The sequence below is a fragment of the Amblyomma mixtum genome, chromosome 2 (assembly GCF_055824585.1).
Source record: "Amblyomma mixtum isolate Tamu chromosome 2, ASM5582458v1, whole genome shotgun sequence".
NCBI lineage: Eukaryota > Metazoa > Arthropoda > Arachnida > Ixodida > Ixodidae > Amblyomma > Amblyomma mixtum.
The window spans coordinates 151,851,422-151,879,182 of NC_143013.1; the positions used below are offsets into that span (position 1 = coordinate 151,851,422).

General features: G+C 48.1%; 1 protein-coding gene across 1 annotated transcript in view; it reads right to left on the bottom strand.

Annotated features, from left to right (window-relative positions):
- Nucleotides 1–542: 542 nt before the first annotated feature.
- Nucleotides 543–27,761, bottom strand: part of LOC149361286 (uncharacterized) — a 37,795-nt gene continuing 10,576 nt past the window's right edge. The window contains exon 2 of the mRNA XM_089569493.1: nucleotides 543–1,002. Coding sequence (XP_089425619.1) covers nucleotides 930–1,002 — 73 coding nt within the window. The 3' untranslated portion in view covers nucleotides 543–929. The remainder of the gene's footprint in view (nucleotides 1,003–27,761) is intronic.

Here is a 27,761-nt window from a genome sequence, read left to right on the forward strand (position 1 = left end):
GAAAAATAGCTTTTCGGGTCAAAATATGGGTTTTTCAGCATAGCGTTACCAGTGTTGGCGGGCACCAGAAAATTAGTCAATCGTCTTGAGTAGTACGCTGTTTAACTAAGTTTTATTAATAAACCTTTCAACTACGAGAGCTAGCCGTCTAGCTGCAATTAAGAGATTTGTAGCAGTTAGATGGATTGGGGGAGTCGCTTTGCCTGTATGCTTTCAAATACGCATGTATTTTCGCACGATGCCACCATATTTTCTTGAACGAAAGCGGTGAGGGTAATCGTGTTTTGTAAATACCAAAAATTGATATGGCTACTACTAACGACTGGGTACAAATCTTAATTGCAACCAGTTTCTCAGCTGCGTTAGTTAAAAGTTAATTATAAGAAGTTAGTTAACCAGTTTACTAAATACAAGGCACCAGCTTTCTGGTATTTGCTAACACTAGTAAAACTATGCCGCAGAAATCTTATTTCTATAAACTTCTTTGTCTTCCCAGAAACACCTGGTGTATATAAATACTAGTCCCTTCCCTGAAGAACACAGAAGTGAATTAATTGATTGTGTAACATGAAGGTTCAATGAGCCACATAACAAACCTGTGGAAAACGCTATGCATGCATACACAGACGCCTCTCTAAAACGGCCAAAAAATCCCACAGATTGAAACAATGCTTACTCAATTGTAAGAACATTAAAAGCTGAAACACTAGTGAATTAAAACTCGAACAGGGTGCTAAAGGTATGTGAACAGTCCACATCGATGTAGGGATCAAGCTTTGAGCTGATTTTAGTAGACATGCATAAGCACAGGAATACTTAAGTGACCTTGCTGGTTTGGTATTTGGCGTGCCATCCTGACACTTGTCTCTGATATCAGGCAGCCTGCTTTATGTTACTTGTCTGCATCACCAGCAGGAAGAGGTAGCGTCCTATGGATGAGATATGTGCATCAACAGCACCAACAGGTAGCCACCTCCATGGCGGAATGCAGCGGCAAGAGAACTGCATAAGAAACGATTCCAGGTATACAGCTATAGTAACTTCTTTTAGAAAATAAAGAGGTAAATATGCTCTACAACGCAGCACCCTGATTCAGTTTGATAAGGTTGCCGAATAACAGCATAAGCAGCAGTCACAAGGCTAGAACCTAATATAACGCTTCTTTGAACAAGAAAAAGCTATAACATGCTCTTGTGTTCAATTCTGCTGCCATATTCGAAGGCCGACTGATATTTACATTAACTGACATTACCATGTTGTGTGAAATACGGCTACCAAGAGGAGATATTCATGTGAACGTAACATGCAGGCCATCAGATATGAAAATTATTTCCCGCGTTTTTTGACTGGTCTGTACAAAAATTCAGGCAGCTTTTGTTCTAAAAAGCAGTAGCATAAACACACTGCAATATGACTTGAGCACGTTTCTTTCTCTTAAAGCAGCTAGGGGAAAGTAACTTAACTTCTCTTCCTGTTCATTTTATTTACCTGCATGTAGATAATATAGCACCATTTGGAGCTATATGAGCTGTTGGGGCAAAATGTGTGAACAAGACTATACAGGCGAGCAACTTTGTCGGGCAACCAGAGTTGCACTCTCTAAAGCAAATGAATCACCATATTAAGGCACACACTGCGTCAGAAACAATGCTTGCGAGTAAAGCCGCATAAATATACTAGCGATAAAAGCCTCAGCAACGTGCCCATAAGGAAGCAGCTGAACACGTAGTTTTTTGTTCGTCCCGCAGCGCATCTCTCCAGCACTGAGGCCTGCCCATATTTATTTAGGTCAAGAATTCAAGGAACACAAGTAAACAAGTGTACCAATGAAGATAAAAGTGAGTACTCAGGTTATTCTTAAGGCAATTACCTGTCACCAACTGCAACATTAAATGCGCCGTGAAAGTAACTGAAGTGATTTGCACGGCATATTGCAAACCTTGATGGCTCGGCAGAGAGGCAAAATCAAATGCGTCGGTTCAAGTAAAGCAAGAAGTCTGGTTAAGGTCACGACAATATTTATTGACGTAGGCTCAGCTTGTGTAATGCAACCAGCAACTGAATGTGGGAATCAATAAAAACAGGAATGAATAAATATTCGAATGGTTCCAAATGAATTTCAACTGTACAGTAAGTCAATTGCAAGTGACAAAGGTAGTGTAAAAGAAAAATTACCTCAGCAATGCTCATGACATATCGAATAAACGATTTTCTTCTGTAAAGCTTCAATAATAAGCTTTACAGGGATTCCTGTAATGCAAGGATAATCTGGTAAGATAGGAGTTATAGATGCTAGCCGTAAATGTGCTTCTAAGACAGAGTGCTCCACTTGAACGCTAATATTAAAATATGTATTGCCCATTCGGCTATGTCTGCCATAGAGTTATTACACCAATGGTTCACTTCGAACATGCCATACCTTGTAAGAGGCAGGTACTAGTGACGTAAACCAATAAAACTTAATTGCTGCTTTTATGCAACTATATTATTGTCAGGAAGCGCATATTCGTTTTATTTGATATGTACTGCGGCCAAGGTTCCCAAGCATGAGATGCATAGGTGAAAAAACTAAAAAGCATTACACAATATAACAGAATGCACTTGACTAGAGCAGTGCTTTCATGACAGCCGCTACATATATTTCCTTTTTTCTGCTGCCACTTTAGAGGTGGCATGCATGATATCCAGTATTAGTGGCTCATAGGCTGCACCACCAGGTCTTGGTGCCATTTTCCTCAGGTAAAGGTAGCATTGGCTCGATGATGGATGAAAGCTGGTGCAATAGCACCGTGATGATACCACTGGAGCAGCTGTACAGAGCTTGACAGCGGGCGCATTTGAAAAAAAGGCTACATTAGAGCCATGCTTTCGTAAGCATCATCACAGAAGCCACATCCCATTACAACATAGAGCTGTTCAGCCCAATCTAATCGTAAATGGATGCTAATGATTAACTACCCATGGCTCGAACAGTTCGATTAAAAATGGTTTACAAAGTCAGTCATACTTTCTTTAGGGCAATTATTCGCGAATTACGTTATACTTTTATCGCTTGAGACAAAAAATTGGGGAATGACTTAAGTGTACTGAATGCAATTCAAATAAAATGAGAACAAAACTTCCATTATGTTATTATCTCAGCTGCACTGCAATGGAATGGTTCTGCTATTTTTAATCGCCGTTTCGTTGACCACATGTACTAAGTACCACAGCACTTGATGTGAGTTTGGCGTAGAACGGGCAATTCTGCATATCCAGTGAGCACTGAGGCAGCAGAATCAAAAGACGCACGCCGCTACAAGCATTTTTCGTCCTAATGGTGTACTTTTCACGGGCTGCTCCTTTTCAGTCGGAATAACAAACCAAGACGCACCCCATAGTTCTCAGCGCGCAACGAAATTCTATCACATAACGATCACATATCACACTCTATCACATAAGCGAGCGCGTCAGAACACCTTCTGTATGCAAACGATCGCGTGGTGGTCGCATTTTTCAGCTCATTGCGCGTCACGGATCCCCCGAGAACACTCGGGCCGAAAGAATGGACCAGGTGACAGGTGTACCCACACACACGCACATTTAATACACTCTACGCGACACAAACACCAGCTCACAAAACTAACAAAACTAACACAAAACCCAATGCACACGGCCCGGGAACATCCAGTCTACTATCGTTCGGCGTTCGTGTTCACTGTTCGGTGCTGATGAAGCGTTGCCTGGGCCCAGTCAGTGGGATCTAGGTAACCGGCGTCGAAGTGGCGTCCTGAGTATTCAGGCTGGCGTCGCTGGCGGCGTCGTTGGCGGCGTCGCACGAACCCCCGGCCCAGGAGCCCGTGGAGGCGATGCTGGCGATGTTGGCGTGGATAACAGGGCTTGAGGCACCCCTGGCCGTAGGAGGTGGTTGCAACAGCCGTTGAATCCGCGGAACGGGCTCAGAAATGGCAGAAAGTCTACGGTGCGACGCCGTAGAACTCGAGATTACCGTGAAGTAGCCGGCGTTGCTCTCTTCGAGTTGAGGAGTTTTTTCGTTTCGAAACCTCCGTTTCTCTGTTCTCACCGCCCCTCCCCTTCCCCCTCGGACTGTTGTTGTGGCGACTGAGAGAAGGATAAAAAGGAAATTGCACGGGCTTGCCAACTGGCTCCAGCCGAACCGCCGCCGCTGCCACGTGCAGATAGAGGAAAGTTAAAAGATGAGAGGAAAAAGAAAAGACTTACGTCGCAGACACAAACGCGCCTGCCGAAGCGGACGCTGGCTGAAAAACAAAAAGCAGATAAGCGGCCGTAGCCGCGCTTCGTGAACACCTCCCCTTTGGCTACACTATCCCTCGTTCTTTTATAACCTTGGCTTTGGTGTACGTCATCCTTATCGTACTGGCCATCATCTTCTCCCACCTCACCGAATACTTCTTTATCTTCTCTATTCTTGGGTTAATACAAGTCATGCTTATGGTCATCCTCGTAGCCTTTTCCAAACTTCTTTAGTTCCTACGTCTATTTCAAACTTTCTACTATAGGTAACACTGCTAACAAGACGTAAAGACCAAACAAATTCATTGCCAGCCCTCATTCATCACTTCGACACATCGCAGAAGTCATTTTCCAGTTCTGCACTTACATTCGTTAGAAATCACGGCAAGCCGTTTTCGCTATCGGCATAGGGCGCCGACCTCTCCGGCGTGACTTTAGGTACAGTGTGTGCCAGCAGTTTTCGAGAACTTCATGCGCGCAAGAACGTCTTCCTTAGCGCAGGAGCCATCTGTCGCTTTCCGAATTCAGTCACGCAACCGCAACACTAACGGGGCCGTACACACAAGCAACCGTCGGAACTCGTTTACAATGAGCCGTTTCAGCGTGCTAAAAAAGGTAGTGTAGCGCGCGGCGAATATTATGCATGAGGCGCCCAATCCGCCACCATCGACAGGAAACGGGGCGCCAATGTCGCCTAACGTTAAATGGTCTAAAAAATAATTGGTAAAGCTCTTTTTGCCGCATAATTGCTGCATTAAAGGACGAAATGTTTTGTTTCAATTTCGTAGTCAGCAAGGCGACAATGACTTAGCTGAAAAGGTGCGACTACTCACAACCATCTGTTTCTGGCGGCGCTGCGAAAGAAAGCTTTGGAAAGCGGGCAGTTACAAGCCACGCAGCTGGGGTCATGCAGAGCGCCACGGCCGCTGCACCGTTCCACTTTCTACCGAGTTCGGAGGCTATAGCCAAGCCCCTCGTAACTGCATCGCAGAATCAGAAATGATGATGACGTTGGCGAACGCTACGGTTTCGGTTGTTATTTTCGCACATTGTGTGGTTTTGTGTAATCTGCACAGCTTACCCCATGTCACTTATTGCACGTGCGTGTACCTTGGGAACGCGAGCGTTCGCACGCCGCAACAAAGTGACATGCGAAATTTGCAAGCCCGCGCTGCACCATCGCCTCTCTTTTCAGTGCATTTTAATCCAACCATTAGACACCTTGCACGCTCTTTGCGCGAGTGATTCCTGCTGGCAGTCTCGCTACCGTAGTATTTTGTGTGCTACATTGATGTTTGCCTCTGCCTTTCGCTGTCCTCTGCTCTGCCTCACGTCGACGTTTTCCCTCGCTACAGCTTCGTACCGTGTTTTGCGTGGAAGGGGATGCAACTGGAGATGCGGAAGAGGCACTGCGCTGGTGCTTTAGCGGTGCTCATAGCGGGGGTTGCTCACAACCTAGCTTTTTCTATACTGGAACCTCCTCTGTTGCTCAGTTATAGTGAAAAATGTAACAACTGAAGAATGAGGGCTTAAAATGCTCTAATTGCCATGCAGCGCCCTCCTGCAAAACCTCTGTTATCCAAGTTCAGTACAGCGGGCCGCTGTTACCAGTTATCTCTCTACTCGGCTTTGTAGAATCGGCCTCAGAAAATCAACTACACCCATCCGTAAATTATAAGAAAACACTTTAACCAACCTCGATTCTATTACCCGCGTCCCTGCTCCACTCTTGTGCTTCATTCCCGATGTATATTCGTATTATGGTGGCAGCGACCCCCCCCCCCCCCCCAAATTAACAAAAATAAAAATTAATATTGCCTTCTACGGCCGCTCAGGAACGAAGCGACTTGAGTTTACGAAGCTGTAAGCCTGCACACGTTGCTCAGAATTACCTCAGAGCGCGAAGCGGTAGAGCCGTTTGCGGGCAGGGTTTTCAGTGCCGTGCGATCAGCCGTTTCTGGTCGCTAGGGGAGGAAGGTATCGAGGGAGTTTAAATTAGGCACTCCCACGTGGAGTGGCACCAAGCGGACTGGGCGTTTTCACATATCGGGAAGTGCGAAGGGTAGTGTGAGGGGAAGAGAGTGTGCTTGTGGGGTAGGTTCCAAAAGGAGTTCTCCTGAAGCTAGAGGTATATTTTGGGCGCCTTTTGAATGGGCGAGAACGTGTCATTAAATAGCGTATAAGCACATCGACGGGCTGCTCAACTTCAATTGTTTTTCCAGCTCGCAACAACAATCTCTGAAATCCCAGAGCGAAGCGCTATTAACACTGGAGAGTTTTTGTGCCCTCGTAGTCTAAATTAATGCAACTACGACTGCATGTTAAAATACGACCCATCAAGAATTGCATCAGTAGCAACACCGACGTCTTACCGAACTGGCAGAGCGGTTCTACAGCTATGCTAAAACTCTCTGTTAGTTTTGAAATGTTACATCTGTTTAATTACTGCCTCAGTATAGAATTTAAGGCCGAATACACGGCAGAAAGCACTGTGTTCGTGTAGAATGAGCCATCACGCAAAGTACTTTGCTATAGCGAACTCATCATGTTGCATAAGTAGCACAATATAACGCTAACTCCTAATTTTGCATAGAAAGTAATATTAATTTGCATGAAGTGCGAGGCAATAACACTTGATTATTTTATCAACTTAATCACTTTGTACCCAAATTATTTCATTTGCTGGGAACGTTTTTCGAACAATACTTCATGCACTAAAGTGCCACTAAATGTTTTCAATTCAAGGCACATTTCTGATTTCCCGAGTAAATGTTCTGTTATGAACTTTACCTTTTTTTTTCGCTCTCTAAAATACGAAAGCAGTAAGGCTGGCATTGACAAAAGTGAGCTGCAATTTCTGAAATACCACAATTTGTGCTCGGCTATGAGAATGTGATTGCTCATTTTAGTTTTGTCTTGAAGGTTCGCTTAGTTGCTGCATTGAAGTTGACGGCTACAGTACTTGATTTTTTGAGGCATTTATTCCCATGACCAAAAATGCTAATTTAGTTTCTAGTACATTTCTATTGACAACAGTATACAAAGTAGTACAAAATTGTAGGAACTTCCTGTCAACAAAGCTTAATAGAATATGTGCGACTCAGAAATTGTGACCGCTAATGTTTGTTTCGCGGGTCAAGGTTGCATTAGTTGCATTGACATATTAGGCTAGAGAACTTAATTATTTAGACTCTGATTTGCATGATAAAGCGTCCTGTAGGATTGTAGCATATTTTTACTGACAGGAGTACACAGAAAGCAGTAAGGAAATCGTATTACGTTCCTATCAGCAAATGTTAAAAGATTATACTCGGCTAAGAGAATTTGACTGCTAATGTATGCTTACTGTTCAAGGTTGCTTAAATAGCTTTGAAGCGTTCGCCTACAGAGATTATTTTAGGCATTTATTCGCATTACCAAATGTTTCTGTGTTTCAGTCTATTTCTACTTCCAACAGTAAATAAAGATATTAGATACAGAAAGTACGTAATTTATTAAAATGGACTATATCTTCACTTTGAAACGTTTTCGCATAGACTAATTCCATTTCAAATGCATTTGATACAATTAATGCTGGTCGTTTTTAGATACAACAAGTCGTTCACCATGAAAGTCTTTGCCTACGAATAAACTACAATGGACACTCATTTATATTATTTGCAGTATACCGTCCGCCCTCTGCGTCCATAGACTTCCTGAACAAAATGCATATCCACCTTATTAAATATTGCAAAAGTAAAAGTTGCATACTAATAGCCGGAGACTTCAACCTACCTGACATTGCTTGGCCCGACATATCATCGAATTCTCTCCGTGAAAGTATCCTCTCAGATATCATGCTTGCTTGTGACCTTACCCAAGCGGTTAATATTCCAACCAGAGTGCAGGGAACATCATCATCTGTTTTAGACCTTATCTTTCATACCAGATCTCTCGATGATGTTAGTGTTGCAGTTGAAGACGGAATATCAGATCATAAGCTTGTAGTTTTCACATACAGAATACACGCATGGAATAACTCGTCTACTCGAAACAGGAGCACAGTTAAAGACTTTAGTGGGGCTAACGATGAGTCAGTTCTTGATTGCCTCGAAATGGCCTTAGAAAAATTCACGGGAAATGATGTCAATAATCTATGGAATAAGTTAAAATCTGCTTGCCATTTCTGTATTCACCACTTCATTCCGAGCAAAACTAAGAATGTGCGTCGTAAAAACCCATGGATCAGCCGCGAAATAATTCATTTATTACGCAGAGTAAAAAGGCTCAGAAAGCACACGAAGAACAACCCTGCGCTTTTAAACTTAAGATCTTTACTTGCAGAAAAACTTCGCTCTAGTAAGCAGTTTTATTTTTCTTCCACATTACCGCAGTTCATCAAGAGCGATCCTGCCAAATTCTGGCGCCACCTTACCTCTGATACACGCAAATCTATCGATCACATCAAGACCGGCAAAAAAACCTTCCGCGACAAGCCTCAGATAGCCACAGAATTTAATCTTTTCTTTGAGTCAGTTTTTTCAGATTCCCGCCCCCGACCCTCTAGTTTTAACGGCACGAGCAGTGTCAGCCCAGAATATATATCCTGTGAGGGCATCTTCTCTATGCTCCTAAATCTGAATCCTAAATCATCGTGCGGCCCTGATGGTATTCCAAACGCCTTCTTGCGCCGTTGCGCTGAATCGCTTGCCCGGTGTCTTGTTGCCATTTTTCGTTTGTCTTTTTCTAGTGCCGATGTTCCATCTGACTGGAGGCTCGCACGTGTCGTGCCTGTATTTAACAAAGGTGACCGCTCTCAGTTAACCAACTACCGACCGATATCTCTCATCAGCACTTCATGCAAACTCATTGAACATATCATTTCCAACTACATCACTGATTTCCTCGATAGTAAAAACATACTCTCTCCTTATCTGCACGGTTTCCGCAAAGGCTTGTCGACAACCACACAACTAGTTTCCACAATTCATTCGTTTTCCTCCGTTCTCGATAGTTCCAGTCAGATTGACGTTATATTCAGCAAGGCATTCGATAAGGTTACTCATTCCGGTCTGTTATTCAAACTTGACGAGCTGGGTTTGCCACGAACTGTAGTTGACTGGGTATCGTCATATCTTGATAAGCGCCAGCAATTTGTTGATTTCGAAGGGCACCGTTCCGACGTCCTCTCTGTCAATTCTGGTGTCCCGCAGGGCAGCGTCCTAGGCCCTCTTCTTTTCTTAATTTATGTAAACGACTTAACCTCCGTCATACATGAAAGCGTCAGTATTAAATTATTTGCGGATGACTGCTTGCTCCTCAAGGCTGTTAAAAATAGCAATGATCAGGCTGTGCTTAACGAAACTCTTAATGCTGTTTCCAGTTGGTGTGATCGCTGGGATATGAAACTGAATCCTGATAAAACGGTTTTCATGCGTATCACAAGCAAAAAGCCTCCTCTTGCTCACCAGTACACTATCAAGCAGATTACCATAACTCAAACTGACTGTTTTAAATATTTGGGTGTAACGATTACAGAACATTTAAGCTGGTCCGCTCAAGTTGACAATATCTGCTCCTCGGCGCGCCGCAAACTCGGCCAGTTAAGACACAGACTCAAATACAGCCCCTCCCATGTAAAGCTTCTGGCCTACAACACACTGATCAAATCTAAACTGCAGTACGCATGCGAGGTTTGGGACCCTTTCACTAAAAAAGACATTCGCAAACTTGAACGGATTCAAAGATCAGCAGTTCGCTTCATATATAAACGGTACCGACGACATGACTCCCCATCTGAATTAATGACAATCAACAACATCAAACCCTTAGAGTACTGGAGAAAGCTAGCAAGAATTGAATTCCTCTTTAAACTCTACCATTCTCAGTTCCGTCTTGTCCTTTCATTGTTTGTGAAGCCTCCACCAACTAGAGTAACAAGGCATTGCCACCCGCATAAATTATCTCCTTTGTTTGCCCGCACCAATAACTTTAAATATTCTTTCTTTCCTCGAACTCTAGCAGAATGGAACAACCTACCCCCTCATGTGTTTGTATCCTAAAATGTGCTTTCCGCCATTGAACAAGTACTTGACCGGTAACTATTGTCTGTTGTTTGTTTCAATTTGTTTTATTTTCATGCTCCGTATCGCTTCTACTGAATTCTGCTGTTGGCGTCGTCTTCTGCTCGTCGGAGTTCTCTGTATGTTTATCCCATTCCTGCTTGGGCCTCAACGGCCTGCAGTGTTGTATAAATAAATAAAAATATTGCCACGTATCATGGTAGTGTCCGTTCGTTCGCGCAAGGCCGCAGGAAAGGGGTGTTGTCATTTTTGTTCGTGACGCGAGAAGCTACCGGACTAATCTCGATTGATCACAGCCATGAAGACCTGCATCTACGTGTTTCCAGATAACTCTAGATCTCGACCTGTTATCTCGAAGTTTCCTTGCCGGCTTTAAAATGAACGATACCGCGAGCAGCGGGCATTCGTAGTTCGACGACTGACGAGCACGTTCCTTGCTTACGCCGCCGCCGAGTGATTCAGTTTTTTTGCGGGCGCAAGTCAGCCCAAATAAAGAGCTTCGTTTGCTAGTTTTATTGCTGTCTTCCAGACTGCTGGATTGCCGTCACTACAGCGTGACATCTGGTGGAGGTGCGGGGTAGCCTTGCATGTACCGGACACCCCCAGCAAGTCGCGACGCCAGCCCTTTAGTCATTCACCGGACGACTTGACTCCTGTCCACCGCACAAGCCGTCATCTGCAAGGGGACGCTCCTGAGTTCGGGATTCTTTGCTTGCCAACCACGGACTTTTAACCCGTCGCCTTGCGCGTTTTGCGTCTACTCCTAGGCGAAGAAGTTATGTGATAGAGTTTCGTTGCACGCTGAGAACTATGGGGTGCGTCTTGGTTTGTTATTCTGACAGAAAAGGAGCAGCCCGTGAAAAGTAGACCATTAGGACGAAAAATGCTTGTAGCGGCGTGCGTCTTTTGATTCTGCTGCCTGAGTGCTCACTAGATATGAAGAATTGCCCGTTCTATGCCGAAGTCACATCAAGTGCTGTGGTACTTAGTACCTGTGGTCAACGAAACGGCGACTAAGTATAGCAGAACCATTCCATTGCAGTGCAGCTGAGATATTCACATAATGGAAGGTTTGTTCTCATTTTATTTGAATTGCATTCAGTACATTTATATCATTCCTAAATTTTTACTCTCAGGCGATATAAGTATAACGTGATTCGCCAATAATCGCCCTAGTAAAAGCATGACTGACTTTGTAAACCATTTTTTTGCGAACTATTCGAGCCATGGGTAGTTAATCATTAGCATCGACTTATGATTAGGTTCGGCTGAACAGCTATATGTTGCAGTGGGATGTGGCTTCTGTGATGATGCTTACGAAAGCATGGCTGTAATGCAGTCTTTCTTCAAATGTGCCCGCAGTCAAGCTCTGTACAGCTGCTCCAGCGGTATCATCACGGTGCTATTGCACCAGCTTTCATCCATCATCGAGCAAACGCTACCTTAACCAGAGGAAAATGGCACCAAGACCTGCCGGTACAGCCTATGAGCCACTAACACTGGATATCATGCATGCCACCTGTAAAAGGATGGCACAAACGTCTTCTGGTGCAAAGATCTCTGTCTCTTTCATTTGTTTCTTTTTCACCTTTTGAAAGAGGAGCAGCAGAAAAAATAAAAAATATATAGCGGCCGTCATGAAAGCACTGCTCTAGTCAAGTGCTTTCTGTTATATTGTGTAAGGCTTCTTAGTTTTTTCACTTGTGCATCTCATACATGGGAACCTGGGCCACAGTATATTTAAATAAAACTAATATGCATTGCCTCACATGCCGCCGGTGGGATCCGAACCCACGACCTCCGATTTACGCGTCCGGTGCTCTGCCGCTGAGCTACGGCGACGGCTGTCAAATCATCTGCTTTCGGGGGTATTTATGTTTACAAATAACCTAACCTTGAGAGTGTTCATCAGCGCCACCCACGTTCTTAAGCGGCGGACGTAGCACGTCCTGAGTTGCCGCTGATGTGATGTAGAACGTCATCGAACGGCGCGGGTGGAAGCTGTGTGAGAACCCTCCTATGCTTCCTGTGGCGTCAGGGCTGGCAGAACCAAGGCCCTCACTACGTTACAAGTATGAGAGAAGCCAACAGCCACAGAAACCAAAGGACACAGGGGATTTTTAATTAATTTATTGATTTTGTGCTTTTGTTCGATTTAGAATATTACTGAATATGTTGTCGCTTAAAGCTAATTGATTGGAAAAGCAGAAGAAAGAACAACCACATGCCGCCGGTGGGATATGAGGGCCTCGGTTCTCGCAGCCTTGATGTCATAGGAAGCATAAGAGGGTTCTCACACAGCTTCCACCTTCGCCGTTCGATGACGTTCTCCGTAACATCGGCGGTAACTCAGGACGTGCTACGTCCGCCGCTTAAGAACGTGGGTGGCGCTGATGAACACTCTCAAGTTTAGGTTATTTGTAAACATAAATACCCCCGAAACTAGAAGATTTGACAGCCGTCGCCGTAGCTCAGATTTAATAAAGAAAAAAAAAGTCGCCGTAGCTCAGCGGTAGAGCACCGGACGCGTAATTCGGAGGTCGTGGGTTCGGATGCCACCGGCGGCATGTGGTTGTTTTTTATTCTGCTTTTCTAATCAATTAGCTTTAAGCGACAACATATTCAGTAATATTCTAAATCGAACAAAAGCATCAAATCAATAAATAAATTAAAAATCACCGGTGTTCCTTGATTTCTATCGCTGTTGGCTTCTCTCTTACAAGGTATGGCATGTTTGAAGTGAACTATTGGTGTGATAACTCTATGGCAGACATAGCCGAATGGGCAATACATATTTGAATATTAGCGTTCAAGTGGAGAACTCCGTCTTAGAAGCACAGTTGTGGCTAGCATCAATAACTCCTATCTTATCAGATTATTCTTGCATTACACGAAACCCTGTAAAACTTATTATTGAACTTTACAGAAGAAAATCGTTTGTTCGATATGCCATGAGCATTGCTGAGGTTATTTTTCTTTTACACTCCCTTGGTCACTTGCAACTGACTTACAGCACAGTTGAAATTCATTTGGAACCGTTCGAATATTTAAGCATTTTCTTTTGTATTCATTCCGACGTTCAGTTGCTGGTTGCATTACATTAGCTGAGCCTACGTCAAAAAATATTTCCGTGGCCTTAACCAGACCCCTTGCTTTATTTCAACCGACGCATTTATTTATTTAGAACATACTACATGCAGGCCTACAGTAGGCCCAAGCAGGAGGGGCGCCACCTGCAGGTTGGCCTCAATGTCTCCAAGGAAACCCTCTGTGGCCCACAGGGTGATGACGTGATCGGCGTGCAGCGCATGCTGAACACCAGCGACAGAGCCCAGCTGGGCCGGTAGGCGCATCATAGCCAGATTGAATAAAAGGGCGGAGAGTACCGCGCCATGCGGTGTACCCCTGGTTCCTAAATGAAAAGGGCGATGTTCTCTATCCTGGATTGGAATGTAAGATTGCCTGTCAGTCCAAAATTGCCGAATGTGTTGAAAGGTGTTTCTGCCGCAGTTAGTTGGAGAGAGGTGGGTGAGAATGATCTCGTGAATAACGTTGTCGAATGCTCCCTTCAAATCCAAGGCGAGTACGACTTTGTCATTGTGAGGACATTCGACGGGGTCGAGGACAGCCCGATTGAATTGTAGCAGGGCATCCTTTGCAGCTCTGTGTGGGCGAAACCCGAACGTGGTGTCTGCGAAAAGATGTTTGGATTCCATGAACTCGGACAACCTGTCGCGCACCATCGTCTCCATGATTTTGCCCACACAGGAAGTAAGAGAGGTGGGGCGGAGGTTGTCCGTTTTGATGGCCTTGCCAGCTTTAGGAATGAAGGTGGCCAGGGCGGTCTTCCAGCGATGGGAAGTGGCACTTCCCCAAGCCAGATTGAGGTAATGTAATTCAGTAAAGACAAGTATGCCGGATCGGGGAGGTTGGGTAACAATTTGACTGTAATTTCGTCCCGAATCGGGGCGGTGCCACGGGAACGTGGCATGGTGGATGCGCACACTGTGGGGCGAGAGTGGTCCTCGACCACATCATTTGGGAGTGCCCAAATTTTCCAGGGACCGTCAAAAATATTCTTACAACGCCAACAATGGCCCGCAACGCCGCTACATACTTTTCTGCGATACGAGCTCTTTAACGCTAATACGAAATTTGAGCGCCGCTCATCATCTCTTCAAAACTTTTTGATAGATGGAGGCAAAGAGTTCGAGCAATACATTTATATACAATTATAGGGAACTTGTTATTTTTACACAATTTCCTTCTTTAAAAAACACTCCAATAACAGTTCTTGATTGTCATGAAGGGTGTTTGGGCTGGCAGGAGAAAAAATTCACAGGGGCACTACTTTCACCTAATGTGCCTTGAGGTGAAAGCCTTAAGCGCAGTGATGCTGCTTGTGTCACTGATGTGTGCTTAAGATGTTAAGCTTCGCCTCTAAGTGTGGAACGCGACAACGCTGCCAGGCAGTCCACAGAACGCCATCGCCCGTTCAGCTCTACGCCTTGCTCGACGGTAAAGTGGTTTTTGAGGAAAGGAAAAGAATCTGTCATGCATATCTCGATGGACACCTGAACCTCGCCTTAAGCGAAGGGAGGAAGATGGGAGTGAAAGAAGGCGCTGTATAAGCTAGGCGCGCCTTTGCTCATTCCAAACCATCGAGCTGGCATGGCGGAGTAGTTAGCGTGCTCGTCTCGTACTCCGGAGAGCCTGGTTCCATTCCCCAAGTGTACCAGTTTTCTACTTGGTTTTATTTATTTATTGGCTATGCCCATATTAAGCATGCATCTGAAATGCGGACGCGTTTGCTAACACGTCTTAGTGAGGACATTATGAGGCATTAAAGGCTTTTTTCGCCTTAATACGTGCATATATGCGCGACTTGCTGCACCAATGCCTGGTTATTAAACACGAGGTGTGTGCAAGTATTTCCTGAGGTTGTCACCGCCGTGGGAGGCGTTACGTGTCAGAGTAATGGGATGTTCTAGCGCATAAGTGGTAAAAAGTACGTGTTTGTCTTTACATCCAAATTAGGGTCCCCAGCCAACCTGCCAGGATAGGGGGCCGTTTATGGTGTATCGTGAGAAATCCGTCACCTGTATCATCGCTAACGCATGCAGCCCACATCGCTCTCACATTCCTCCATGTACCTATAGGCGCGATTCAGGCGCTCGCTGACCCAGTGATCCAATTATGCGTACTTTGTTTTCTTAAAATGATCGGAGTCTAAAACGTTCGGAACGCCAATGCCAATGAACACAATGAACGCCGACGGCCTATGGCTTCAGCGCCGCTTTTCTGACACAACGTTCTCAATGCCAGCAGCCCACATTTCTCTCTGATCACCCCACCTACATTAAGCGCGATTCAGGCGTCCACTTCATTTCCTTGATATGATCGGAGTGTAAAGCGCCCAATGCCAAAGAACAAAATTAACGCTGACGGCCTATTGCTTCAGCGCGCCTGGCACAACGTTGTCATGGCCTGCACTCCATTACTCTCTCATCACCCCACTTACCTATAAGTTCGATTCAGGCGTCCACACACCCAAGGAGCTAGTTAAACTTCCTTTCTTCAGAATAACACGACGTTGTGAATGCCAAGGCACGCCGCGCACTTCTGTCACTACCGCCTCGTAGCTTAAATCACAACTGTGGACTCCACTGTTCAAAGAGAATAGTTATACGCCTTTCCTGTGTTTTCCAAGCTCCCGCTCCATTGGTTTGGCAGCTTAATGCGCGAGTAAGGTGTCCACTGCTGGTTACAACGGTGACGACGACCCCGCGAAACTCAGAAACGGGCGCCAAAGAGCTGCGCTCTAAAATGGCTGTGGCTCAACTCGGATGGATGGAAAACTTTATAAAGCAAGCCATTGTGGACCGTGCAGGGTCTCAGGGCCAGCGCACAGCTCTCACATTACGCGCATGTGTCCAGGCCGCGTAGCGCCATAGCACTGGCAGCCCGGTTCACACAGCAAAGTTGCGTGTCCGGGTACTGCGACGCAAGGAGAGCCTCCCAGTCCTCCCAAGTACCGATGGCGGGCTGTCCCTGCGGGTTAGGATCGGCAGGGCAGCCGAAGAGGATGTGGTCCAACGTGGCGTGCGATTTCCGAAGAGAGTGCACTCTGGGGAAACATGGTGGAATTAGGATAGAAGCTCAGGGGTAGGAAGAGTTCGGGTCTGGAGTCGCCTCCAAAAGATTTGATGGGAGTGGGATAGGCGGGGGTGGGGAGGCGGATAGAGTCGACGGGCAAGGCGTGCTTGTTGAGTGAGTTCTGAGAAAATGTGTGCCTGCTCCCTCGAGAAATCCCGGCTGTGGTCGCCGTTTGCCCGGCAAATAAGTTATCGGGCTCTGTTATCGGCGGCCTCATTTCCGGGATTGCCAGAGTTAGCTAGCACCCACACGAGCTCAGTGCACCTATCGGGATTTAGGGTGCACATTCAGATTATCTGCCAAGCGGGGGGATGGACGCGTCCGCGGGCGAAGTTAAGAATGGCTGTTTTGGAATCCCTAAGCACATAAGCCGCATTGGTTTGGGCAATGGGTATTGCTATAGCTGCTTGCCCTACTTCTTCCAATGTACAAGGGGGGTCTATGAAATAGGCAAGTGGGGGTGCTGCTGGATGGTAAGCCACAGCTACTGAACGCTCTGGACCACACGCGGCGTCCACCCAGCGCACATCTTCTGAAGTACCATATTCTTAATGGAGAGCTTTGGCTCGCGCGACTCGGTGGAATTAATGGTATTCAGGGTGGACATTCTTAGGAAGGGGTTTCCGTTCAAGTGCGATGTGTATTGCGCGAGGGAGAGAGATGAAGTCTGTCGTTTGTGCGGGTATGCGAATTCCCAGAGAATGCAGTATATATCGTCCGGTTTCCGTGCCAGCCATACGAAGGTACTGTGTGTAGCGATGTGCATCTATAAGGTCTTGTGTAGTGTTGTGCATTCCCAATTTTAAGAGCCTATCCTTGCTAGTGCTCTTTTGTAGGTTTAGCTCTGCTTTAATAGCCATGCGGATTAGAGCATTGATATTGTAGCGTGCAACTCCAAAAAGAACACCCGCGCAGAGACTAAAAACCTGCGGCGGTCCCCTAGTGGTTCGAGCGCGCGCCAGAGAGCCAACTAACTTCTTCCTCTTCTAGCGCATGCGCTACTTCTATCTCTTCTTCGAATGCATGTATCACTGCCCCCCTCTTCTGCAGCATCGACACGATGCGGCTGGGAGTGAAAAGTCAGCGAAAGGGTAGAACACAGCTGCAGTGGACCGCAGTTCGGTCAGGTAGCCGGTCGTGGTAAGGCTTCATGCGAACAACGTGTACGACTTCAGTTCGGTGCGACCGGCGCGATGAACAAGCTGTCGGGGCGGGAGCAACTGCATAAGTCACATCACTGATGCGGCGCACTACTTCGTAAGGGCCGAAGTATCGGCGCAGCAGCTTTTCAGAGAGCCCGCGGCGACGAACAGGTATCCAAATCCACACAAGGTCGCCGGGAGCATAACTGACGAAACGGCGTCCACAGTTGTAGTTAGTGGCGTCAGCCTCCTGTTGACGGTGGATGCGCAGGCGGGCCAGTTGACGCGCTTCCTCAGCACGCTGAACGAAGGTATCTACGTCGATGTCGGCGTCAGAGTCGCAGTAAGGGTCGACGGGCAACATAGCATCCAACGGAGTGGTCACCTGGCGACCGAAGACAAGCTGAAAGGGGGTCAGTCGGGTTGTTTCCTGCAGGGCGGTGTTGTACGCAAACGTTACGTACGGCAGAATGGCGTCCCAAGTTCGATGCTCGACGTCAACGTACATTGATAGCATGTCGGCTAGTGTGCGGTTGAGTCGCTCTACCAACCCGTTTGTCTGCGGGTGATACGCCGTAGCACGTCGGTGGCTCGTGTGCGTCAGAGTCATCACGGACTGGGTTAAGCGGGCCGTGAAAGCAGTTCCCCGGTCAGTAACAACAACGGCGGGTGCTCCATGGCGCAAGACAATGTTGTGGACGAAGAACTGCGCCACTTCAGCAGCAGTGCCTTTGGCAAGAGACGTGGTCTCAGCGTACCGTGTGAGGTAGTCAGTCGCAACGACTATCCAACGCTTTCCAGACGAAGACTTCGTAAATGGGCCAAGGAGGTCCATGCCCACTTGATGGAAAGGGGTCTTCGGTGGATCGACGGGGTGAAGAAATCCGGCCGGTTTCAATGGAGGAGTCTTCCGACGTTGGCATTCACGGCATGTTTTGACGTAGGCCCGCACCGATGGGAGTAACCTGGGCCAATAATACTTTTGTCTAATCCGCGCGAGTGTACGGCTGACTCCAAGGTGGCCGGCGGATGGTGCATCATTACAGGCACTCAAGATCTCAGACCGCAGCTGTGATGGTACGACAAGTAGGAACACTTCTTCGCTGTTGGCAAAGTTGCGCTTGTAGAGAACAACAGACCGTAAAGTCAAGGTGTGAAGCCCTCGAAGAAAAACACGCGGAATGGGAGCTTCACTGCCTTCGTGGTAATCGATGAGCGGCGCCAACTCCGTGTCCGCCCTCTGAAGCTGCGCCATTTGGGTGGTACTAACAGAGCCCAGGAAAGGAAAATCATCGGTGGTTTCTTCGGTATTGATTGGGATAATTGGGATAGGCGCGCGCGACAGACAATCCGCATCCTGATGCTTGCGGCCAGACTTGTAAACTACTGTTAAGTCGTATTCTTGCAAGCGTAAGCTCCATCTAGCCAAGCGTCCTGAGGGGTCTTTGAGGCTCGCCAGCCAGCATAAGGAGTGGTGGTCGCTTACCACACGGAAGGGTCGTCCGTAGAGGTACGGTCGGAACTTGCAGATGGCCCATATCACTGCAAGACATTCTTTCTCCGTCGTAGAATAATTGGTCTCGGAGCGCGTAAGTGTCCGACTAGCATAACTGATGACCCGTTCTGCACCGTCTTGCCACTGGATCAGTACTGCACCAAGGCCAACATTGCTGGCGTCAGTGTGGATGTCCGTGGCAGCATGCTCGTCGAAATGGCCGAGTATCGGAGTGCTTTGCAGACGGCTGCGAAGCTCGACAAATGCAGCCTCTTCGTCGGTCCCCCACAGGAAGGGCGTGTCGTCACGGGTCAGTGCGTTCAGCGGTTCCGCGATTTTCGAGAAATCTTGAATAAAGCGCCTATAATAGGAGCACAGGCCTAAAAACCGGCGAACGGCCTTCTTGTCAGTTGGGCGTGGAAAACCTGAGACGGCAGCAGTCTTGTCAGGGTCCGGGCGAACACCTTGTGCGCTGACAACGTGACCAAGAAAGCGAAGTTCCTCAAAGCCAAAATGGCATTTCTCGGCTTTGATGGTGAGTTGCGCGGATTTGAGCGCTTGTAGCACAATGCGCAACCGCTCCAAGTGTTGGTCAAAGGTGGGCGAAAATATAACGACATCGTCCAGGTACACCAGGCAGGACTGCCATTTCAAGCCGGAGAGGACAGTGTCCATCATGCGTTGGAAAGTAACCGGTGCTGAGCACAGACCAAATGGGAGCACTTTAAACTCATAGAGGCCGTCAGGCGTCACGAAAGCCGTCTTCTCCCGGTCTCTCTCGTCCACTTCGATTTGCCAGTACCCGCTTTTAAGATCCAATGACGAGAAGTATCTGGCGTTCCGCAATCGGTCGAGCGCGTCATCTATCCTGGGCAGCGGGTAAACGTCCTTTTTGGTCACGCTGTTAAGTTTCCTGTAGTCCACGCAGAAACGCAGAGTATTGTCCTTCTTTTTGACAAGAACCACAGGCGATGCCCACGGACTGGTGGACGGCTGAATGACATCGTCTGCAAGCATCTCGGCAACCTGATTCTGAATGGCTTCTCTCTCCACCGGGGAAACACGATATGGGCGCTGGCAGACGGGTCGCGTAGTCTCGTCAGTGATGATACGATGCTTGGCGAGTGGAGTTCGGCCGACCTTCGAGCACGTAGCGAAACAGTCCGCAAATTCTGCCAAGAGGGCCGACAGAAGATCCCTCTGAACCGACGGCAAGGCAGGATTTATTCTGACTGACTGAAGAACGTGATGTGGGCCAGCATACTCCGGAGAGGGTCCTCCCACGGTGCACAAACCTGGAACCTCAGCAACGTCGTGGAGGAAGGCAATAGCCATGCCTTTGGCCAGGTGCTGATATTCGTTGGCAAAGTTAGTCAGGAGGACGTGGGTGCGGCCGTCACGTAGTTGGACGAGACCTCTTGCAACGGCAAGTCCCCGCTTAAGCAGCAGTGGACTATGGCTGTCCGCTAGGCCCTCGTAGTCATGAAAGAGGTCGTTCCGCACGAGCACCAGAACACTGCACCGCGGCGGCACCGTGACGTCGTTCTCGACAATGCGCAGAGCGTTGCTGCAGGGATCGCGGGAGTCAAAGCGCGCCACGGCCTGTTTGGTCGAGAACGTGACACGTGCCTCCTGAAAGTCAATCACAGCGCCGTTCGACTGCAGGAAGTCGATCCCCAGAATCAAGTCTCTGGAACACTCGGGGAGTACGACAAATTCACCAACGTACGTAAAACCACTAATCCCAACTCTAGCCGTGCACTTGCCCACAGGGGAAATTAGGTGGCCACCAGCGGTGCGAATGGGGGTCCCCGTCCACGGTGTCAGAACCTTCTTAAGTTCTCCAGCGAAGGCACGGCTCATAACAGAGTAATCAGCACCGGTATCGAGCAGCGCGGTAATGTCAGTGCCATCAATTGTCACACGCAAATCGGATGCAGCGTATCTGATACTGTCGCTGCCTCTCTCTGTCCGGGTATCGTCGGCTCGAGGGTTCCGCGATGGAGGATCTTGACACGTCCCGACGTCAGCGGCCTTGCCTCCAGAGGTCGCTGGTGTTAGTTTTCCCGACGCGGACTCGGCGAGCGACGGCCAGCAGAGCTACTCTGGCGGCCAGGGCTGGAAGAGCGATAACGGAGAGGCGAAGGGGAACGGGACTCGCGCCTTCCAGAGTAGGCAGGGTTCTGGCGTGCCCAGAGATGCTGTGCAATCTCATGCGGTCGTTCGCCGTTCTGAGGGCAGGGTGCGTCGGGATGGAAACCGCGAAGGCCCACTTGGCGGTACGGACAGGCGCGGTAGAGGTGACCAGGCTCCCCACAGTGGTAGCAGAGAGGCCTGCGGCCCGGTGTACGCCACAAATCCGACTTGCGAGGGCGTGGCCCAGCTGTAGCAGATGCGGTTGCAGAATACGTGGCGATGTTACTCACGGAGGTCGACGGGGTCACACCGTAGCCAGGCACGCTTGCGTGACATGTGCCGATGTTGCTCACGCCAGGCGTTGGGGTAATGGGACCGTAGCCTGTCGTGCGACGTACAACAGATGCGTACGTGGGTCGGTCATCGAACCGGGATGGCGCTTCGGGGACAGGAGGTGCCTGCGCAGCCTGTCGCACCTCGTCCCTGACAACTTCGGACAGCGCTGCCAGCGGCGCAGGTGCAACCTGAGGCAGATGGATCCGTTGCAGTTCCTCCCGGACAACGGAGCGAATTAGTTCACGCAAGGTGTCTACAGTGCCGCCGAGACACGACGAAAAGCCTTCGGGCACCATGCAGTTGATGTCCCGGTTGTACTGGCGGGCCCGTTGTTGCAGCGTCGTCTCGATCGTGGTCGCCTCGGTTAGAAATTCCGCCACCGTGCGGGGTGGGCTGCGCACGAGGCCCGCGAACAGCTCCTGCTTAACCCCACGCATGAGATGGCGCAGCTTCTTCTCCTCTGGCATGTTGGGGTCGGCGCGCTTGAAAAGACGGGCCATGTCTTCGGTGTACATGCGCACGCTTTCGTTCGTGCGCTGATTTCGGGAGTGCAGCGCAGCTTCGGCCTTCTCCCGGCGGTCAGCGTTGGGGAACGTAGCCAGGAGACTCCGGCAAAACGTCTCCCAGGTGGGAAGTGTAGCCTCGTGGTTTTCAAACCACGTCCGAGCAGACTCTTCCAGGGCAAAGTAGACGTTATTCAGCTTGCGCTCGTCGCACCAGCCGTTGTAGCGTGCGACCCGCTGGAACGTCTCCAGCCAGTCCTCAGCGTCTTCGAACACGTCACCGTGAAAAGATGGCGGTGTTCGCGGTGGGTGGCAGAGGATCGGCGCCAGGGGCCTGGTGTCAGCGGCCATGGCAGTTGGACTCGACGGTAGAGGCTGGATCGGCGGCTGGGTCCTGGTGTCAGTGGCCATGTCAGTTCGACTCGGCGGTCGAGGCTGCGTCGTCCTTGTTGGCGGGGGAAGGGGCCCAAATTCAGGCGACTCTCCGCGGAGACGGCGGCTGGGTCGCTGGTGAACCGGTGTGAGGTCCGTAGTGACGCTGTACGGAGTTTGCAGGTCGGGAAGCGTACCGAAAAACCTGCAGCGGTCCCCTAGTGGTTCGAGCGCGCGCCAGAGAGCCAACTAACTTCTTCCTCTTCTAGCGCATGCGCTACTTCTGTCTCTTCTTCGAATGCATGTATCAATATAATCTTTATCAGCACAGGAGAGGTTCAGGTAAGGAGAGGCGTAAAGAATGCAACTAAGCGCAAAGGCATGCAGCACCTTGAGATTGTCTGCTTCGTCTAGACCAGCCCGTGAATGTGAAACTCTTCTAAGAAGATGAATGACGGAGTAAGTGGACTATTTTAGTGCTTTCAGGGTAAGGTTGTTTTTCCCAGTGCCCTGTAAATGCAGGCCAAGAATGTGGAGGGCAGGTGTTTGCGGTATGGGAGTGTCATGCAGGTAGATCGTGATAGGCGAGGTAGGTACGCGCCGCGGGCGAATTATGAGGAGTGCTGACTTTGTGGGGGAGAATTCAAGCCCAATGCTTGCCGCGTGAGTAGCTATAGTTGTGGCGGCTTCCTGAAGGGTCGATTCTATGTCGCCATCCGAGCCGTATGTGGTCCACACCATTATATCATCCGTGGAAAGTGTGTGTCCTAAGTGCGGCATGCGGCTGAGAGCCTTGGCCAGGGGGATGAGGGTGAGGTTGAAGAGGAAGAGAGATAACACCACCCCTTGCGAGGTACCAATGTTACCAAGCGTGAAGGAGGGGGTCTGTATATCATCTGTATGCAAGGAGGCGGTGCGCCCGTTTAAGAAGGCCCGGATAGAGTTGTAGATCTTAGGCCCCAACTGCAGCACTTGGATGCCCTGCAGGATGGCGCTGTGCGTAACTTTGTCGAATGCTTTGGTAAGGTCGACTGCTAAGATTGCTCTGGTGTGATGTAACATGTCATTGAGGATAGCATGTTAAATCTGCAGCCGGGCATCATGTGCCGAGAGGTGGGGTCGAAATCCTACCATAGTATGGGGATACAGTCCATGGGACTCCATGTGTTGCGTGAGACGGGTGAGGATGACATGCTCAGACAGTTTGCCCTGGCATGAAATCAGCGAAATGCAACGGAGATTTTGGGAGTTAATGGGCTTATTTGTTTTAGGAATGGAAATTCTTTTCCCGTGCTTCCATTCAGCAGGTAGCGCCCACATTTCCCAGCCATCTATGAAGTATTCGGAGAGAAGGGAAATTGAACGGTCATCTAGATTTCTGAGCATGACATTTGTGATTTGGTCCTTCCCAGGGGTTGAGTTTCGGAGCTTGATAAGGGCTGCTCTGGCTTCAACCTCCATAATGGGGGCGTCGAGGGAGGATTGATCGGGGCCTACACAGTCGGGATAGGATACAGCTTGGCCCACACTGGTATAAGTTGATTGAAGTTGGCGTAACAGCGCTTGATGATTTTGTCGATTTTGATGGGTAAGTCTTTTGAGTAAAAGCGGAGTTTGCTTTTTAGCTTCAGTGGGGTCTATCATATGTCGCAGAAGATTCCAGGCGCTGCTGGAGGAGAGATTACCTCGTAATCCGTCACAAAATTGGTCCCAATCAGATTTACTGAGTGCAGCACTGTGCTCTTTTCTTTGTTTCTGTAGTTGCGCTAATTTTAGCATAAGTTTCCGATTTTGTTTCTGGGTTTTGCAGCGTGTGAGGATACTGTTTTGAGCTTGGAGTGGGTGCGCTAAGCCACTATCTGCAACGGGAGTCTCGGGGGTGGCGTCTAATGTTTGCGCGAATGCCTGGACATCATGTTTCAGCTCTGTCATCCATGTGTGGAGGATAAAGGTGGATTCTAATGTTTTGGCCTCTCTGTGCTTTGGAAGAATACCCCAGCTGGTAATTCGGGCACGGTAGTTTTTAGCTTTTTTGGCGAAGTCGAACTGTATAGTTACAATATAATGATCACTACCCAGGGTCTCATTTGAGTTCGTGCACACTGGTGTGGAAAGGTTGCGACCGAAAGTAAGATCTGGGCTAGTATCGGCAGTGACACTATTGCCGATTCTTGTAGGTGTGCTCTGATCATTATATATAGATATGCAGTGCATCTGAAGGGTGTTACGCAGTTCAGCTCCTCTCTTGTTAGTGCGTGTATACCCCAGTCTACAAGTGTGCAGTTGAAATTGTCTAATATAATGAGGGGGTCCTTTTTTGCAGCGTTGGAGGCGGCCTGAATGAGACAGATTAAATCTAAGACCGGTTGCCTCGGAAGGAGGTAACAGTTGAGGATGAAAAGGGGATGAGATCTGTGAGTGCAGGGGATTAATTCTAGGCATGTGTGAGCTACCGGCGAGGTTAGTGGCGGTGCTCTCGGAATAAGGGACTCAACTTTTTTACGCTTGCTATTGCAGCCTTCTGTCCGCCTGCATCTGTTTTCTTCGGTGACGGCGTTGCTATCATCGGTGACGGCGTTGCTTCTATCTCAAGAAAGCTGCGTACAAGACCTGCGTATCGCCAACTATTAAGGACCGGACATCTCGCTCACTGCGCACATTAGTACGACGCCCACTATAAATGTGGAAAAGTACCTGCAGTCGCTTCAGTTCGGTGGCGGTGCTCTCGGAATAAGGGACTCAACTTTTTTACCCTTGCTTTTGCAGCCTTCTGTCCTCCTGCACCTACTTTCTTCGGTGACGGCGTTACTTCTATCTCAAGAAAGCTGCGTACAAGACCTGCGTATCGCCAACTAATAAGGACCGGACATCTCGCCAACTGCGCACATTGGCACGACGCCCAATATAAATGTGGAAAAGTGCCTGCACTCGCTTTAGTTCGGTGGCGGTGCTCTCGGAATAAGGGACTCAACTTTTTTACGCTTGCTTTTGCAGCCTTCTGTCCTCCTGCATCTACTTTCTTCGGTGACGGCGTTGCTTCTATCTCAAGAAAGCTGCGTACAAGACCTGCGTATCGCCAACTAATAAGGACCGGACATCTCGCCCACTGCGCACATTGGGACGACGCCCAATATAAATGTGGAAAAGTGCCTGCACTCGCGTCAGTTCGGTGGCGGTGCTCTCACAATAAGGGACTCAACTTTTTTACGCTTGCTTTTGCAGCCTTGTGTCCTCCTGCATCTACTTTCTTCGGCGACGGCGTTGCTTCTATCTCAAGAAAGCTGCGTACAAGACCTGCGTGTCGCCAACTAATAAGGACCGGACATTTCGCCCACTGCGCACATTGGGACGACGCCCAATATAAATGTGGAAAAGTGCCTGCACTCGCTTCAGTTCGGTGGCGGTGCTCTCGGAATAAGGGACTCAACTTTTTTACGCTTGCTTTTGCAGCCTTCTGTCCTCCTGCATCTACTTTCTTCGGTGACGGCGTTGCTTCTATCTGAAGAAAGCTGCGTACAAGACCTGCGTATCGCCAACTAATAAGGACCGGACATCTCGCCCACTGCGCACATTGGGACGACGCTCACTATAAATGTGGAAAAGTGCCTGCACTCGCTTCAGTTCAGTGGCGGTGCTCTCGGAATAAGGGACTCAACTTTTTTACGCTTGCTTTTGCAGGTGAGTTACATTTTGAATTTCATTTCCCTCCTTCCTTTGTGCACCGCTGCCGAACACAGCAAGTGATATTGTGCTATATTTGCCTTTTGAGTGGCAACTGTTGCAGTGATGACAAAAGGTGGTAAATACTTTGCTAAACAACTGGATCGATTTCGAAGAGAGATGCGAGCTGAGATGCGGTCTCTGAAAGAAGGCGTGAAGGTTTGCTCGGATGCGTGTGACGGTGTCACAGAAATTCAAAAAGATATGAAAGAGCTGAAGCTGAAAATTAGAAAGCTTCTTGAGAAAAACCAGATGCTTGAACAAGAAAACAAACAACTGCGGGATAAACTGGATGAAACTGAGCAGTTTAACCGGCTCAATAATCTGGAAATCAAGGGTTTGCCTGGGAGTTGTGATGAGATATAATTCGTCAAGGAAATTGGTGAACAGCTGGATGAGGTAATCGATGACAATGACATTCGTCAAGGAAATTGGTGAACAGCTGGATGAGGTAATCGATGACAATGACATTGATATCTGTCACAAAGTTGATGTACCAAATTCAATGGCAAAGAACATAATTGTCCGTTTCACGCGCGGAACTAAGCGTAATGCGATTTTGGCCAAAGCAAGGAAGACACGGCTAACGACTGAAAAGCTCGGTTTCGAAGGAACAGCTAAACCGGTGTACATAAATGAACACTTGACGCGGAAAAACAAGCAGCTGCTCGGGGCTGGTACTCGGAGCTCGCCTATCGCACAATCAAGTGATAATTCTGGTGTGCAAGAAGACGGTGATTTCTCGCCGGGCAGTTAAACGGCTGTACCGATCACATGTTCTCACTCCATGTACACGTTGTGCTTGATCTCAAGCCATGAATGGAAGGATGTGTGATTCTAATCGATTTAAGGAAGACATCTTAAAGAATGCCTGGGTGCGTAGATGACTATCTTTGTTTCACTTGAACACCCGTAGTCTCCGAAGGAAAGGAGACCAATTAGCATTTTATCTAGAAGAGCACTCTTGGGAATTTGATGTACTTTGCTTCACGGAAACTTGGTATATGAATCAATCTGATGTTTATCATTTTGACGGTTACAACCACATGGGTTTATTTCGCTCTCGAAAAAGAGGTGGTGGGGTTTCTTTATACACGAAAGTTAGTTTAAATTGCAGTTTACCACATGACGTTTTTGTTATGACCAATGATTTTGAAATACTGACAGCAGCTTGTAGAGATACCGTTATTATTGTTGTATATAGACCTCCTTCGGGCAAAACAAAGGATTTCCTTGAATACTTTGATGGAGTATTAACGCAGTTGTCAGTTTCTGGTCGATTTGGAATAGTTGTTGGAGATATTAACATTGATCTGCAAATCGTTAGTAATGTACAAAATGAATTCTATACTATGATGCTTTGTTATGGTTATGAAAATCGTATAGGCAGTGCCACACGTGTTACTGCAACATCGGAAACTCTGATTGATATCTGCTTCACTAATCTCGTTTCGGGCCGAATTGTTTCTGGGTTCCTTGCGGCAGATATTAGTGATCACCTGGCTATATTTTTGTATTTTAGAAGACCTTTCCTCTAAGAAAGTTAATGAAACACAGTTTAAAACGAGAAAGATTAATGATGATA